An 18962-nucleotide genomic window follows, 5' to 3' on the forward strand; every position below is an offset into this window, starting at 1 on the left:
TTGTGAGAAGAGGTAGGAGTATGAGAAGTCAGATGTTAGAACTTCTCTGAAGAAAGAAGATTGTTTGAAGAAAAAAAGAAAGAATACAGAATTAGTTATTCAATCAGGCTAAATAATAGTTGTTATTTTGGGAGATGCTTAGCAGTTGCTTGTTTAGAACTGATGATAGTAATTACTTCTATTAATATTAATTCTTTTTTGAGTGGGACTAAACTTTGATTATTGAAGAGAGAAAAATAGGGATTTATTTATAAAGTTCATAAGGATTTATATTGGTTGCAATAGATACAATCTGTAATATTTTGGGCTTCTCCTACTTCATAAAGTTCTAGACATGGATTTATAGAAATTTGGATGACATATAGTATGAAGAGATGCTTGCTTATAATTTAAGAAATAGTGATGAATTGTGAAAAGTTGCTGAGGCTGAAGTGGGAGCTTTTTTTCTCTCATTTTTTTCTTTTTCTGCACCCCCTTTAAATTTTTTTACAATTTTTTTTTATTCTTTAGTTGTCCAAGTTTTGCTTGTATTATTTAATCTCAAATAACATTATTTGGCAAAAAATGTGTTGCTAACAAATGGTATTCAAATCATTTGAAAATAAGAGCTGTACTTTGTTTTTGTGTTAAGTTCTATGAATGAGGCAATTTTAATTCCTACATGGTACCAGAGAATAAATGTAATCCAATTAAATGTAGTCATACTGTGGTGCTTCTGTACAGATGAGTCTCACGAGGCACAAATAAACGACTTCCCAATATGAGTGTTTAAAGTGGTAATGCAAAAAAGCAAACACTTCTGCATCTCTCCTCACTCTCTCCTTTGGCGGTTCCTGTGCTTAAAATCACAAGGCATTCACATGGTAGAGAGAGAAATGTCTGTATGACACCATGGAATATCTGCATTGTTCTTCCATTCTTGGTACATCTCCAGTTGCACCTGCCTTCATACAGTATTCATTGGTGTGCTCATCTTTAACAAGTGGAGCAACAAAAACAAGGATCAGCTGAGCCACTCCTCCACAAACTGGCAAGCCGCCATGCTTAACTAGAACCAGCTTAATGGATGCATTTTATAGTGTTTATTAATTGTTTACAGTACAAATTTTCAATCAAATTAATTCTGTATGGGTCTTAATGAATTTTGTATGCAACATTCATTCCAGTCTGGAAACCATTCTCATAAAAAACTACAGCCATCAAATGAAGCAAATGAAAAAGTACAGAAAATGAAGAATAAAGACTGTCAAAACAGTGCATGAATCTCCAAGATGGTACAATGTAAATATTCTGGTTTTCTAATTAGCAAGCTTTCTAGATTAGCAATCCTAATTTTCATAAAACGGTATAAATATGCTTGAAGTAAAATTGGGCATGCTCTTTGATTAAAATGTGCCAAAGCTAACCACCACTATTCTTAACCATTGGCAGGAAAATGACACAGGTACTGTAAGCTAAGGCAGGGAGGGTATACCACAGTGCTTTCTTAGGCTTTGGGCCAGCCACTTTCTCTCAGACCACCACATCTTACTGCTGTTATGAAAATAGAAGGAGGGAGCATTATAAATGTCAACTTGAATTGTACAAATAAATATGGAATGTATATCAAATAAATAAATGAATACTATATTACTATGTGGATGCTTCAGTTCACCCAAACTGTTATTCTGTCAGATAGTTTGAATGGATGCGGGCAATCAGAAGACAGTACAGAGAAAATAACTGGGCCATATGGGAAGTAAAGAGATGCATACATGCAGATAGAAAAGTAATGAATAACATGCAATTGATAAAGATTAATGAATATTTGTTAAAAGACAAAATAGCCGTATAAAATAACGTATTTTTGCCCACAGTTTGCATAGAAGTGAAGGTTGTTGATGTCTGGAGAAACATATAAGTAAGCTCAATGGGATGGAATGAGTGGTGAATGGATGTGTTTGAATACAAAAGTGGTGACTGGTACAAAAAGTTTTGCTGAGTTGACTAGGTCTTCTGGAAATAATGACTGAGAATCACACTTGATCCTCAATCTCAAAGAAGAAGAAGAAGGAGGAGGAGGAGGAGGAGGAGGAGGAGGAGGAGGAGGAAGAGTGAATGGGCAAGAGGAAGCTGAAGAGCCCAGTCATTGCTGGGGTTGATGGGATCACGGCGAGAATTTTAAATAACAAATTAATAACAAATGAATGTACAGGAAGAGGGCCATTTGCCAAGGCAGAAATGCATGAAGTGGGTGAGGCTGATGTAAAAATATTTAGCTAAATTTCCTTTTCTTTTTGTTTATCAAGCCTTTAATTCTTTGCCTTACTATCTAATCCTTTCTGCACTTTAGGTTGACTCATCCTTCCATTCTTCCAAGGTCAGTAAAATGATGACCCAGATTATTGGGGGGCAATATATTGACTCTGTAATCCTCTTAGAGTGTGCTGTAGATCACCGTGAAGCAATATACAAGTCTAAGTGCTTTTGCTATTGCTACCTCTGTCAGACTTAACAAGGCAAGAACTGATTTTTCTCACTGGTTTCAAGTGATCATCAGTCTATTTTAAATTTCCTTCATCATACTATATGATTTTCAATAAATTGAAAACAATACAACAGACTTTTGACCCAAAGGTGCTTTTCTAAGAGGCAACTGAACTTTCTGTTCCCCATCAAAGCTGAAGAAGCTTCTTGGATGAGAAACGAAACATCTTTAAAGAAAACCAGAAAGTCCAGTTGCCTCTTGAAAAAGCACCTTTGGGGCAAACCATGACCTGGATGACTGAGAATCTCCATAGACAAAAGACTTTTGACCATTTTTTCACTATAAATCAATAATTTGAAAGAAAGTACAGAATCACTTTCTCAAATCCTTATGAACCTTCTCTAAACAAATGTTGTAAGCTGCCCTGAGGCATTGTTGCATGGCTGGCTATAAAAATTGAAAATATAAAAAATGAATAATTAAATATCTCTTACCAAGGCCACTGTTAATTTATGCTGGAAATAGTAGAGATGCCAATTACACAGAAATAGTTCAATAAAATAGTATTTTTGTGCAAAATAAATTATAAGTGTCCAAAATAAAGAGGATTTTTTCCATCTGAAGACAATTATTTATATAGTCATTGGGTGGATCCAGATTTATTTATATATAGAACAGAAGCACTGACATCAACAAAACTTAAGAATACTTTAGTCAATTGCATCCAATGATTGTACTACACATGATTAAGTCTGAATATTCATTTTCAATGTTATTAAATTTATTTCCCTGCCGACTCCCAGTGACTCTGGACGGTTTACCATATACTTTAAATAAAGGTGACATTTCTACTACATAAATAGTTACCTAACTACATGCAACTTCTTCTTTATTATTGGCTGATACACTTGGCAGCTATGAGTTGCAATACATAAAAAAGTCAGTAACTGAAGGATCTATTCTAAGGTGATAGCATATTTTAAAACAGGAGGAACAATGAGAACTAGGTCTTTTTATCCATGTAATTTTACCTTTAAACGTGCGGCAGATAATTTCTTCCTGCTTAAACTTTAGGTGGGAAGGGGATATTAAATTACGAATTCAAATGAGATCAGGAATATGATGTAAGACCGTGATGGTGAACCTATGCGTGCCAGAAGTGGCATACAGAGCCATCTCTCTGGGCAGCCGCCTGTTGCTCTTCCAGTTTCCAGCCCGCACATGCATGCGAAGTCCAGCTGGCCAGCTGGTCTTCGCGCATGCATACACACTAGAAACCAGAAGACCAAGTGACCGTTGCACATGCGCATGCCAGAAACTGGAACCTTAGCTCTTCTGGTTTCTGGTGCTCCCATGTGTGCGCACACCCCTGCTATAGCACTTGGTGCTGAAAATGTTTGCCAATACTGATATAAAATGACCGCTTACTGGCATTCCACACCATACTGGAATTTCAGGGAGCAAAATATATCCATTCCTACATTTGATTGTGTAAAAACATTTCTCTGCGGTCAAAAATATAAACTGACTACACAACTAAAAGAGACTGAAAGAAGGATATTTGTCACTATAGCCAATTTCTTCATGCATCAGATTACATTTCAGTACCATACTATTGTATACTACTACTACTTTTAAGAAGCATCGCATTATCATTTGAAATTAATCCACTCCCCAAGTAAGACATGGTAGAAAATAAAACCATACCTGTTATGCCTGCCTTGCAAGTCCACAGTCCTACATCCAGTACTTAATGCTATAATTAATCATCAATTGCCAACAGCAGCCAAAATGTCACAAGCTTTTTATACCATCTAATCAATAAATTTTATGGACCAAATATAAATAAAGGAATGATTCTTAATAGTACCTTTGGCTTCAAGCTCAATATATTAAGATTTTCTTCTCAAACTTTATATATTCATTATTGGAAGTGTAAACTGATGCACAGACTACAATACATAGATTATGCAATACATAGACTACCGTTCTACAATATATCTCTGTGTCCAAGATATGGTAGCTGCTAAATCAGATGGAAAAAAGGGGATACTACAAGTGGTATAAAATGTCAAATACCTATTAGAGTGACTTATAAAAGGATTGCTTTTAGTAACGAGAAAAAAAATGTTTTAAATAAATAATAAATCATATACTGCACGGGAGTTTATGTGCATTTTTGTATATAACAAACAGGCTTCTAAAACTGCAAATGGCTTTGCGACAAGATTAAATTATTGTGATTACTATAAAAGGCACAGAGTTTAATCAATGGCTGTAATAGGGAACTTGTGCACATTAAAACAGATCCAAGCTTCAGAATAGTGTTTTTATTCAGGATTACAGAAGAGGAAAGATGTTAATTGCTGTTATTATTCTTTTCTCCCAGTTGGTATTATTTGCTTTAAAAAAAATCAAAGAGTTCTTTCAAAGTCATGCCAGATCTGAACATAAATCAGAGATTTATTAGCCAAATCTAAGGCAGATTTCTTGCAGCTAGTGTATATCTGGTCATTGCTAATTGTTATTTCAACTTAACTTCTTTTGAAGATTATTAGAGGCATAATAACAGGATACATTTTTATTACAAGGAAGCTTGTTTATATCATACACAGACAAAAGTCAAGTTGTAAACAAAATTCATGTGCAAATTCATGATTATTCAGGTAGATTTTGCTTTAGCACAGCAAAGATTTGTGCATTTTAGGTTGGAAAGGGTTCATGTTTTAATGAATCCTTCTGCATTTTTTTACTTCTTATAAAGTATGTCATTAATACTGCAAAGGCTAAACTTCTGAAACAAATTCTTTGTTTTTATTATTCCCTGTTAAATTGCAAATTATGGCTGCAAATTAGTAATTCCAGTGTACCTTTGTTTCAAGTATTGCAATAGTCTTGAGATAAAATATTGAATGAAATTTGACAGTTTTTCCTGTAATTTTGTGATAAAGGTAAGGGAGAAATTTTTTTTGGTCCAAGCTATAGATTTAGAGGGGTAGAACCCAGTGGTGGGATTCAATAGCAATAGCAATAGCAATAGCAGTTAGACTTATATACCGCTTCATAGGGCTTTCAGCCCTCTCTAAGCAGTTTACAGAGTCAGCATATTGCCCCCAACAACAATCCGGGTCCTCATTTTACCCACCTCGGAAGGATGGAAGGCTGAGTCAACCCTGAGCTGGTAAGATTCGAACAGCCGAACTGCAGAACTGTAGTCAGCTGAAGTAGCCTGCAGTGCTGCATTTAACCACTGCGCCACCTCGGCTCTCAATTCATTTACCTTCGCTACCGGTTCACAAATGTGCACGCACTTGCATGCACAGAAGGGTCCCACATTACGTCGGGACAGGTGAGCAGAGCCTCCAGCAGCCTCCGCTACCAATTCGTCCAAACCAGTAAGAACCGCAGAAAACCACTACTGGTAGAACCTAGGCATTTAGTATCTATTTAAAAAGCTGAAACTGTCCTGTGAATCAAATTAGGCTCTTTTCACTTTCTTATCTGGGGCCTTAAAAGCTCCAATGGTTCAGACATCATCTTAACAAGAAAGGCAATGTTTCTTCAAAAACACTGAGCAAGACATTTATAAGATTCACTTGTGGAAAAGCATAGGTACAAAAGAAAAGTAAACCTGCTAGAACAATCCTGCAGTTATACACACACACACACACACACACACCACACACACACACTGCAGGATTATATATATATACCATAGGAGCGGCTACACTATTGAATACATGTTTATAAACAAATTCTTTCAAGACAGGAAGTGTTGTGAAGGATGGAAGGGAAGACTCTTCCATTTATTCATATTCTTTTTTTAATACACAGGAAAGCCCTTTCACAGTATTTTCTTTGTTGCAGCAGGAGATGAGCCAGCCAAATGAGATGTTCCCCCACGGAAACAGCTGACCCCAAACAAAACAAAAACAGTCACAAGTTGCATTGCACAGTATTTCCTTCCTAACACTGGAGGGCTGTGGAGAAGGCATGAACTGCAGTCACCCAACTGTATGAATCACAAGAATAAATGGGAAAGGCATTAGCAATTTCTACAAAGAATCTCTTCTACATTATCTATAGCATTTTTATAAAACTGTGTATCAAGGAAACAAAAGTAAACCATTAATTTTACCAAAGCCATAAAGTCTTTTTACAGTCCAGAAGTTGCATATTGTCTTACCTAGCGTGCAGCAAATGGCTAGTTTTCTAAGCTTCAAATACAAGGAAAAACATTTCATTTTGATTTTATTTTTGTTTATTGCTATAATTTCTATGCTGGTTTGGTTAAACAGTGGCTTGCCAAAGCTTTGCAGAAAAGAGATCTTTAAGTTCTCAGTTCATATGATATCTTTTTGTAGATTTCATTCTTTACTTCCAGTTTCTGAAAGGAAACTCAACTGATCATTATTCTTAAGGAAAAAATAGAAACAATCTTTTCTTTTAATGTCTAACAAGTCCTCTGAATAAACAAATGGGATGTTAAATGCTAGCATATATATAACTGTCCCTGATTATAATTTTTTCTAACTATGTCTGCTATATCTGTAAACTGGCTTTCAGCAATGTTGACAATTTCACTTTCCATTCCTCAATCATAAACAAGATCTCCAAGATCAAATAAAATATATGGATGTATTCATTTTTATTTCTAAAGACATTTCTAAGATCTTTACATGCAATAAGGTAAATAGACATACTTCCTTCACTGATGGTACGTGCTATAAATTAAATTTTGTGAAATTTTGCTCCAGGTTTACCGTTCAAAATGACTTTGTACAGCATAGCAGATTGAAGCTATTAAATATATATGGAGATAGGAAGGCACGCAAAAATAAAATAAAAAGCTTGCAAATTTCAAAAGTGGAAAAAATGGAAAAGATGAAAAATTCAAATGTAATGTTTGTTTGGCACTATAGATGCAATAAAAAGGGTGCTCGTATATTGCCATCCTTTATATTCCAAAGATATTTTATTAGGGCTGTGCTATGCTTGAAATTCAAAATTAAAAGATGCTTCAAAGTATGTAGCACCTATCTATAAGAACACGGTGGCTCAGTGGCTAAGACGGGGATGAACACTGCCCTCTAGAGTCAGGAATGACAAGCACATATGTGTGAGGGGAATTTTACCTTACCTTAGCACCTAACTGGAACTTCATAATGTAAAGTGTTTTTTCCCCTGGATCTTTTTATTCAGAGTTCAGCAATATAATTCCTGTATGCAATATGACTCTTAATGCAAAGACAAGAGGCATTTCAGTCACAAGTGCCAGGGAGGGAAGGAGGGAGGGAGGGAGGGAAGGAAGGAAGGAGGAAGGAAGGAAGGAAGGAAGGAAGGAATATTCAGTGCCTGAAAACAGGTCTGTTGCTGTTTTTTTTGTCTTTTAGTGGTTGATAGATTTGTCTTGATCTGGCTTCAAAGGACAGAAGCAGCATTAAGGAACACCAAATTGAAAATTTCCAATATATTAAATTCAATTAGTAGACAAAATTATTATGACAAAATAGACTAGTGTATATTTTTGCATGTAATACATATGACACAATTTATAATTGTATGAGCAAAGTTATGCATATTGCATTGAACATTCTTAAAACAGCAAAGAGAACTCAAATCACTTAGGATAATATTAAAAGAAATGCTGCACACATTTCATATATACCCAGCATTGCCTCTGAAAAAACTGGAAAATATCTTGGTGGTTTCATAATCATAATTCCCAAAAATATTATACTTCCAAATATCCTTTGTGGTCTAGGACTTATACTGAAAGTCGGTTTAATATAAATAAGCACGATGTAAATTCTTTTTTTGTTAAGGGTACCAGGCTAGGAACTAGTGAGATTATGAATTCCAGTCCATCTTAGGCACAAAGCAAACTGGATGACTCACAGTAGTCACTTTCAGCCTTAGGAAGAAGGAAATGGCAAACTACTTCTGAAAAATATGGCAAGGAAACTGCAGGGACTTGTCCAGGTAGTCTCTGATACAACTCTGTATCTGATACAACTGAATGGAAGGAGGAAACAGGACTTATACTTTAACCATTGAAGAAAAAAAACTAGCAAGCCCAATTTGACAATAGGGAAGAATTTTACAGAAATTGATATATATATTTGCTAAGTATTAATCAAGAGGGCAAACGAATCAAAATTAAATAAATTAGCACAATGTAAATTCTTTTTGTTCTTGGAATTATATGCACAAATTATTTACTCATTTTAAACTATGTGCATAAATTATTACTTCAGCTTAATATGCTAAGGTAGTTGCTTATTATTTCTTGTACATTATCAAGAAACTTAAAATGCAACAATCAGCACAAACTGCTAAAGACATTGGTTACCTAATGAAGGATCATTTGAATTATGTTCCTGAAAGCTGTAGAATGCTATAAAAATTTGATGACGTTCCATGAGAGATCAAGGGCAATACCTGAACCCCAAAAAGTTCGTGCAGTCCTTCCACTACTAAAATTATGCTTCTTGATCAGAGGTTCAAGGGAAATATTTTTAATTAATTGGTTCTGTGGCCTAATTTTTTTTAACTCTTGGGGCAATGAGCCATCTGAAAAGCTGCTCTTCATATTTGTGCAATTTTTATAGTATGCCAGGGAAAAATATTGCAGAGCTCCCCAATTCTTCAATGGAAACTTCTGTGGAATTGTCAGAACACTATTTACAATCCAATATAAACAGCATGTAGTGTTAAAGAATAAGCTTTAGATGGTGTAAACTATAAAAAAATAATTATAAAAATCAAATCTATAGAACCATCTATTATGAACAGAATTTTAAAAAGATTTTATTTTTAAGAAAAATATATATGAATTGAAACAAAAAAGTTAGTGTAAGCAAACAAGAACCCCAATTACTCTCCTAAGGCTAATGTGCCAAATGAAAGCTGAAAACTGATACCCATCAGAAATGCTGACAAACAAGCTTCTCTACTCTACTGAATTGTCTGTACATCACACATTATAAGCCTTGTTTTGTGCAGAGTGGGACAAACTGCAAAACTGAAAAAAGAGGAGATGTCGGAAGAATATTTCACTGCAGAGAGCCAGCAAGAAATTCCAAACACTCCATGCAAGAATTAACAAAGTTTCTGGGAAAAGGATGTATGTAGTTTACAGAGGGAAAATCATAACATGCGGTGGAGTACAAGTGGACAAGGCCATGGGAGCGATGAGCGCCTCCACCTGTTTACTGGACTCGTGCCCTCCTGGCTGGTTTCGACCAGCAGAGAGGTGACACGAGGCTGGCTCCAGGCGATTACCAACGCATCTTTGCAGGAGGGGTCTTTCCTGCAACCATTGAAGAAAGCGGTGGTGAAACCCCTCCTCAAGAAGCCTTCCCTGGATCCAGCCATCCTGAAAAAACTATTGTCCTGTCTCAACCTTCCTTTTCTGGGGAAGGTTGTTGAGAAGGTGGTGGTGCTTCAACTCCGACGGACCTTGGATGAAGCAGATTACCTAGATTCCTTTCAGTCTGGTTTCAGGCCTGGGTACAGCATGGAAACTGCTTTGGTCGCACTGATCGATGATCTCTGGCAGGCTAGGGATAGAGGGCAGTCCTCTATCCTGGTCTTCTTGACCTCTCAGCGGCTTCGATACCATCGACCACGGTATCCTTCTGCAACGTCTGGAGGAGGTGGGAGTGAGAGGCACCGTTTTACGGTGGTTCTCCTCTTACCTCTCCAACAGGTCACAGTCGGTGTTGGTCGGGGGCAGAGGTCGACCCCTAGGCCCCTCAAATGTGGGGTTCCTCAGGGTTCGGTCTTGTCCCCCCTCCTATTTAACATCTACATGAAACCGCTGGGTGAGATCATACGACAGCACGGGATAAAGTACCATCAATATGCAGATGATACACAACTGTTTCTATCTGCCCCGTGCCAACTCAGTGTAGCGGCGGACGTGATGTGCTGATGCCTGGAAGCTGCCAGGATGTGGATGGGATGAACAAATTGGTGCTCAATCCCGATAAGACTGAGTGACTTTGGATGTTGCCCGCAAAGGACAGCCCAGACAGTCAGTCCTTGATCCTGGGGGACGAAAAACTTTATACCCCTCAGAGAGGGCCCGCAACTTGGGGTCCTCCTGGATTCGCAGATGACACTGGAACACCAATCTGTTGGCTGTTGACCAGGGGGGCCTTTTGCCCAGGTTCGCCTGGTGCACCAATTGCAGCCCTATTTGGGCGGGGGGGGGGCAGTTCAAATGGTCACTGCACGCCCTTGTCACCTCAAGGCTGGATTATTGCAATGCGCTCTACACGGGGCTACCCTTGAAAAGCGTTCAGAGACTACAGCTGGTCCAGAATGCAGCCGCACGAGCGATATTGGGTGTACCAAGGTACACCCATGTTACACCTGTCCTCCGCGAGCTGCACTGGTTACCAATTGGTCTCCGGACGCAATTCAAGGTGTTGGTTATTACCTTTAAAGCCTACATGGCTTAGGACCAGCATACCTGCAAGACCGCCTACTGCCACATACCTCCCAACTGCCGATAAGATCCCACAGATTGGGCCTCCTTTGGATGCCGTCAGCCGGACAGTGTCCGCTGGCGGGCCCCCGGAGGAGAGCCTTCTCTGTGGCTGCTCCGACCCTTTGGAATCAGCTACCCACAGAGGTCCGGACCTTACCCACTCTCATGGCCTTCAGGAAAGCTGTTAAAACCTGGCTGTTCCGGCAGGCCTGGGGCTGTTGACCTTATTAGAACGAATGCGTGTTGTGAATTTTAAACAATTATTTTTATTTTTATTTTCTTTTTTCTCCCTTCTATGTAAGCCGCCCAGAGTCCTTCAGGATTGGGCGGCCTATAAATTAATAATAAAATAAATAAATAAATAATGCTTCTGAATCTCAGCAACAGGGCCTGGATAAGAAAAATAAAGTAGGAAGGAAGCATGCTCCCCTGGCTTTGCTTCCATTCATTTAAACAGTCAAAGGTAGATTCCTAATGCCTAAAGTTGAACTCCAATATTATTTGCGTAATATTTACATGGAAGTCTTTACCATAAGTCAGAATGACAGATCATGTGACAGACATTTTTTTAGCCTTGGATCTCTGAATAGTAGACATACTATAAATAAAAACAAATCACTTTATTAGAACAGATTGTAAGTAAAAATTGGACAGCAGGAGTGAATAAGAAGGAACATATTGTGCAAAAAGTAAAGCACTTCCATGTTTAGATGGAAGGAATATAATAAAATGGAAAGTGTTAAACAATTTCATAAGCACAAAGAGAAATTAAACATCTTGTACTCGCTAGAGCTTACTCCCAGGAATTGGGGTAGAACTCCAGTGAAAGCTGAAGTCAAATCACTTTTGTGCATTGTTGATTCAGTATTCTCCCAAAAGATAACCTTAAGGATTAGACGCCTTTGTCTAACTTTGAAGTACTTTGAGGTTGATCAAAGATACCAGACTAGCATTATCTTATCCATGGGAAAATTAAGGAAAAGTATACTGTGATGTAACTCAGCAAAAGTTATAAAATTCCCTCCTAAGAAAAAACACATTTTTAGGCAAGGATCTTTTAAACAAAGATCTTTACAAAATATTCTTAAGCCACTTTGAACAGTTGCCGAAGTGGATTCCAATTTTCAAAGGATAAAAGAACAGAAACGGCAGATTATTATGTAAAAGGTAACTAACCAATGACATCCCGTCCTGATGAAATCAGTAATCAACTTTAAAGTCTCAGGAGACCAGACCAGGCTCTCCAAAAAATAGGTGCCAGATGCTAGGCAAATTTGCCAGCAGCACATATAGCTGCTACCACAGAAGATGCCAACCATTATCTTATCAGTCAAGGAAAAGGTTTCCCCAAAAGTGTCAATTGTTGATCTCAATATATGCTCATCAAGAAACAATAAAGGAAAATATTTGTAGATCAAGGTTGAAATGAGCTACAGGGCTCCTTGGTATTCTCTGAGATTGGTTGTTTTCTTTCAAACATACTAGCACTGATGATGTTACCTAGTTTGGGTAATGAAACATTTGCAAGAAAACAACCAAACTCAGAGAGTACCAAGGACCGCTTATAAACACTCACCCTAGACCCACATATTCTGCAGCAGCATTTAAAGGCTATTATACAACTTTCTTTCTCTGTAATAGTTTGGTACACCCTAATAACTATTACCAAACCATGGGTGTTGGCTTTATGTCTTTGTTGAACAACATGACTCTGATAACATCTACAGTATAGCAAGAGTGTCCTCTTCTTTCCAAATGAAGTGAAGTTAATAAAAGCTTTTTCATCCTGAAGGTAGAATTTGTGCATCCAATACTAAAGTCAAATCCATAAAAACAGTCTGGATATAGGAGCAATGTTGTTCAGAAGAAAGGATGTTGAATTAAAACTTGCTTTCGAAAGTTTAGCAAGTTTCAGTACCTCTTCAATGAGGTTTTGATCATTCAGGTGTCTATCAGTGTCCAAACTCATTCTCTGTTTGAATGACTTTTATCAGGATATCAATAGAATTTACAATAACAAATCACTTTCATTAGGGCTTCTATAAACTTCTATGCATTATTTTCCAAAAATATATATAATCTTCAAACTTGAGTTAATCAAGAGACCCATGGAGAGACCATTCCCAGAGTTTAGTATTATCAAAATAGCTTTCACTTCAACAAATCTGAACAAATCCCATGTTTCCATAAGAGAAATGAACTAATGACATTGTAAAGAAATCTTTCAGAGTGTACCAGAAATATTTTTTTCAACTTAAGTTCCCTTCCATTCCCCCACCCCACTTACTGCTCTGTTTATAAAAACATGCACAAAAAACACAGATGTGGAAGTTTTTCTCTTATCTTCAGAAAACTTTTTTACAGTCTGGGACTTAATCCCAAACCTGCTTCACACCCTTTTGGAATCTCAGGCATGCAATCCAGAAGGAAATAATCCCATCTGATCGACGCACATTTGTATTTCAGCACACCACGCCAAATACATGCGTCGCGCACTGTCACGGAGGGTTTCTAGGGGGCCAATGGTTTGGCCAAGCCCTACTTAGAGAAGGAAGAAACCCGAGGCTTTGTTTTGAGCAATTGGGAGTCTTTTTAAAGATCCCCGTTTGGGAGAGGCAAAGCAGCATTTCAACAATGTGAACCAACCCGTGGAGCCGGTACCTATTGCAATAACGCTAAGCCCTTTCATGCAAAAAGCCTCTTAGAACCATCAGCTTCTGGTCCAGACCGAGCTCCGGTTTGGACGGGAAGAGAAGACGGCTCTGTTTTCACTCGCGAGTGGGGGCTGGGTCTTCCGCCGGTCCACAGATAAGCAGAGGGACCTCTGCTCCCATGCAAACTTCAAACACTTCCACCGACCCGAATCTCCCTTCTTCTCTCCCGCGTGGCAGGCACTCCCCCGCCCCAAGACCCAGGGCTGAGAGTGGCCCGGCAGCCAATAAGTCCATCGAACTCGCCCGCCAAACGCAGCCACAAGCCAGAGACTTACGGACTTTGACTTTGCGATGGTCCAGGCAACCGGCGAGAGCCTTGAGGGACTCCAACCGGCACCGGAGCCGGACGCTCCGGCGCCCTAAGCTGTCGGCTTCGCTCTGGATCCCGCCGAAGATGTCGCTGGCCCAGCGGGAAAGGTCCGAGAGCTGCCAGAGGAGGGAGACCAGCGAGCGGGAACAGACTTCTTCCAAAGAGTCGAAGAGGAGCCCTGCGCCGCTCCTCCTGGCGTGCCCTTCTTTGTCCCTCGGAAGGGCGGCAGCGCCCTCTTCCAAGCGGCAGAGGTGGAGGGGAGCCACGGTCCTCAGAGGGAAAGGCATCGTTAGGGCTTCCGCTTCTCCGGGCGGAAAGCGACAGGCATCCAACCCAAGCGGAGGCTTTGCGCTGCCGGGTCTCGTGCCCGAAGAAGGCCGAGCTTTTTCCCTTTCTCCTTCTCGCGGTCGTTATTTAAAAAGGCCGGAGCTAAGAGCTGGCGTGGCCGTCAGCCCCGTCAGCCCAGGGCCCGCAGGGGAATCGCCACAGGTACATTGCGCCGGAGCGAGCGTTGTTGGGAAGAGTTGGCTCGTCCGCCGGTCTGCCCGCCCGCCGCTTAAGCCCGCTTAAGGCGCTGCAAGAGCGGAGCGTGGCGGGGAGCGGAATCCGGAGCTTTTGAGCCGCCGCTGCCGGGCAGCTCCGAACGGAAGAACAGGAGGGCAGAGCCGATGCTCCTGGAAATCAGCGAGGAAGCGGGCTGGAAGAAAGGGGCTGTACTCGCCCGACCCCCGAAGGCGCTCGGTCACCTGGGATCCACCACTCCTTGCTTCTTGTCCAAAGCAACCGCACTTCCACCCTGGGAAAAAGACGAAGCGGGAAAGGGAGCGCAGGACGATCCGTCTCACCAGGAATCTGGCGCGAGAGCTTTCTTTAAGCAGCCCAATAACAACCATCAAGGCCGCCGCCTACCTGTGGCTCTCCCAGCCCGAGTTACTCCTTGCCCCTAAGCCAGCCGAAGGTGGAGCGCCTTTCTCTCTCTCTCCCCGCCTTCGCTTTAACTCTTTCTGCCGCTGGAGGTCAGCGAATCTCAGCCTCGGCTCAATTCCTTCGCTCTCCCGGGGAATCTTTAAGGACCCTTTCTCTCAAAATGAACTTTCTCCTCTGGCACTCTTAGCTGCCACCTTTTCGGCTCATTTTAAGGGCCCAGGAAAGCCTCGGCCTTGTCCTTTAGGGCTCAAACGCTGGTCCTTTTTCACAGACTCGATCTTAGGATAAGGGCAGGACAAAAAGAGTACAGGTAGTCCTCTGTCGGGACCACAATTGAGCCCAAAACTTCTGTTGTGAAATGAAACATTTGTTAAGTGAGTTTTGCCCCATTTTACAACCTTTCTTGCCACAGTTGTTAAGTGAATCATTGCAATTGATAAGTTAATAACGTAGTTGTTAAGTGAATCTGCTTCTCCAAGGTTGCAAAGGGTGATCACATGACCTTGGGACACAGTAACGTTCATAAGTATGAATTAGTTGCCAAGTATCTGAATTTTGATCACATGATCATAGGGGTGCTACAAAGATTGTAAGTTTGAAAAATGGTCATGTCACTTTTTTCAGTGCCATTGTAACTTTGAATGGTCACTAAATGAACTGTTGTAAGTTGAGGACTACCTGTATAAATGTGGAAATTGATTTTTCTTGGACCTTTTGGTAAAATGGACTGAACTCCTAATGGCATGGCTGTGGCAGTTCTAAGGGGGGATTTCCTGATCTTTTTTCTTGCAAAATGCATTTACCTATTATTTTATAGCCTACTTTTCAATCAGGAATGGAAGGCATAGCATCCAGAGTTCCCTCCTATTATGCTCTGCAAAAACAACCCTGTTGGGTATTTTGAGCTTAGAGAAAATGTCCAAAACCACCTGGTGAACTTCCATAGTTGACTGCAGTCATGCATAGTGGCTCTTTCATTTATCTACATTTCTAGTCAGGAGATAAGGCTTTTTTCCATAGCACTACAGCCCTAGGAGGCAAATTGTGGTCTATTTTGTGTCCAGGAGAGGCAATATTGATATCTCTTTCGATCTCTTGTTCAGGTGACATTCTAGTTTCTGTCATGTATATCCAGAGGTGGGATTCACTTACCTTCCCTACTGGATTGCAAATGTAAGGGCGCACGCATGCATGCTCCCTTCGCTCACACACCCCTCGTCTTCGTATGTGCACCACCTTCTGCGCGTGCGCAGTACTCGCACATTACCTTGGGGCGGGTGGGCGGAACTGGAGATAACCAGCTGAATACCATCTCTGTGTATGTCACATCCTGTTCATTTGGACTGATGGTCATACGTGGCAAACTATATAGGCAGAACTTCTTACATTATTCATTGATAAGTTTTCCCCATTAAATCCTGAAGTTTGGGGAATATCTCTAAGGAGCTAGATGTATACTAACTCATCCAGAGTGGCCTATCTTATCCTAAATAAATACTAACCATATATTATTTCTTGAAGCACCTTCGCTTGCTGAAAATAGGGGCATTTTAAATAACACCTCTTTGAATTTTATGAGACCATCTGGCAGATACACTCGAAAGGAGAACAAGTATCTACATAGCAGACATAGCAATAGCACTTAAACTTATATACTGCCCCATAGGGCTTTATAGCACTCTCTGGAAAGTTTACAAAGTCAGCACATTGCCCCCCAAAATCTAGGTCCTCATTTTACTGGCTTCAGAAGGATGGAACATTGAGTCAACCTTGAGCCAGTCAGGATCGAACTCCTGGATGTGGGCAGAGCTAGCCTGCAATACTGCATTCTAACCATTGCCACTGAGAAATCTATGGTTCTTAAAAGATTAGTTTGCTCATATCTTCTGGAGGTAAAAACACATTCATAAAATGCCTGAATCTCTTGTGTTGCATAGAATTGTGTTGGCTCACTCCTCAATTGATCTTTCTTAATATTTTCTATTCTTACCTTTCAGGCTCCATATTAGTAGTTATTAAATTACAAGGATTTTCTGCATTCTGGTTAAGTTTCTCAATGTCAGTTATAAACACACAAAAGGAAAACACATGGTGTACTTTAGCTGTAATCACTAAACACTTCTCCTACTTTAGGTATTTCTGCAAACATGTATGCATGTCTACCTCCCATACTTCAGGCAGGGAAACTGTCAGGCTACAGTGAGGATGTCAGAATCTCTGCCCAATCTTGAGTTTACAAATTCAAAACCAGGTGTTTGTTACTTAGAACATCTAACCATGAAGAAGGAATTATTTATAAAGGACATTCAGTTCAAGCTTAGTGCTACACTTAATAACCAGTGAATATACATGGAACAAAATACACCTGTCATTTTATCCAACCATATGTAAGTTTCAATTACATTTGTCAGCTAATTATGTTCTTCCTGTATAATGGCTCAGGTGGTCATTATAGTTGGATTAGATACTCTGGCATACACCGGCATTACATTAGGGCCTAGGGGTCCTAGATAATTAGTGGAGCAGAGCTAAGGAACTCAAAGGCCTTGCACAGCCTCAGATATCATACCTACACTGCTGGAAATTTAGGATAGCCACATGAAACTGCCACCGATTCCCAGTACAAAGGTACCAAAGTTTTTCAGCACAATTGAAAATTCCCTCTCTTCTGGTCTCCTAACACACATGATTTTTTTTAAGTAGATAAATTGGCAGCTAGCTGCTTCCCATTTATGTCTTATGATTATGTGGCTGACAAATTATCAGTGAACTGTTATAGTGTCATCCAAATTACTTTAGAACACTTGAAAGAGGCTTATTCTGAGCCCCTAGAGCAGGGGTGTTAAACTCAAGGCCTGTGGGTGCTTAGATCTGGCCCTTGGGGCTACCCTGGAAACAGTGAAGGAGCGGCTCGTGGTGCCTCTGCCAGCAAAAACGGAGCTGGGCAAGGCTTCACGCAGCCCTGACGAGCTCTGTTTTCGCTGGTAGAAGGTTGCAGGAGGCTGGCACAGCCAAAAAGAACTTGAAAGCCCGTTTTCGCTGGCAGAGCGCTAGGTCACCACAAGTGCCCAGACACAAGTGAGATCAAGTTGACTATGCCCCCTGCCCCCTGTCGCCCCCCCCCCTTCCGAGGTCAAGCACAACCTGATGCAGCCCTCAATGAAATCAAATTTGACATCCCTCCTCTAGAGGGTCAAATGGCACTCATCATTATCTATGATGTGATAGAAGTGTTGATGAAATGCCTAGAGACAGAGATTATCAGGGTCAGGAAGAATAGACTCCGAATGGATCCTTCTAAGATGGAATGGCTCTGGATTTGTGGACAGTTCCAGAGAAATGGCACCTTTCTCCCTGAATGGGGTTCAATTACTCCACTTGGAAATGGTCCACAGTCGTAAACTCATGGCTGAGAGCAAATGGCAGCTGAATAGGAGTTTTGCCTTGTTCCATCCGGTGCACCACTTACAACTATCCTTGGATCAGAAAGCTGAGTTCATGATCACTCATACTTTAATCACTTTTTAGGTGGTTTACTCTAATGCATTCTACATGGGTTGCCCTTGAAGAAGATTCAAAAGGTACAGCTAGAATGCATCAGCTCAGGTATGCCCTAATATATTCGGATGACCCCATCCCACCCCTTGCTTGGCTGCCATTGGGTCTCTAAGTATGATTCAAAGTGCTGGTTGTCGCCTCCAAGGTCCTACTTGGCTCCAGTCTTAGGTTATTTCAGAGGCTATCTTGTCATTTGCCTCCTTGTCCAAATAAGTATCGTAGGGCCACCAGTTTCCAGGCTGCTTCCCTTTGCAATTGTCATCAGAGGTGGACTTCAGAAGCAAGCTTTTTCCATCAACATCTCCATTCTCTGAAACTCCTTTGCAAGACTTAGTAGGCTTTATCCCTCCTATGCTTCAAAAAACTAGAAAAAGAAATCTTTCCTTTTGGCACAGGATAAAGCTTTATTTAAAAAAAAGAGGCAGTGCCTGCAGTATTTATATGGGTTTTGTTTGGTACCTATTTGGTATTTCTGTTCTTTAAATAAAC

The 18962-nt window shown here is 40.3% G+C and overlaps 1 protein-coding gene across 1 annotated transcript in view; it reads right to left on the minus strand.

The window, feature by feature from the left end:
- Nucleotides 1–15246, minus strand: part of NHSL1 (NHS like 1) — a 236544-nt gene extending 221298 nt beyond the window's left edge. Inside the window, 1 exon segment of the mRNA XM_032215355.1 lies at nucleotides 13954–15246. Within this exon segment, the coding sequence (XP_032071246.1) occupies nucleotides 13954–14275 (322 nt within the window). The 5' untranslated portion in view covers nucleotides 14276–15246.
- Between the last annotated feature and the right edge of the window lie 3716 nt (nucleotides 15247–18962).

The sequence above is a fragment of the Thamnophis elegans genome, chromosome 4, assembly GCF_009769535.1.
Source record: "Thamnophis elegans isolate rThaEle1 chromosome 4, rThaEle1.pri, whole genome shotgun sequence".
Classification (NCBI taxonomy): Eukaryota; Metazoa; Chordata; class Lepidosauria; order Squamata; family Colubridae; genus Thamnophis; species Thamnophis elegans.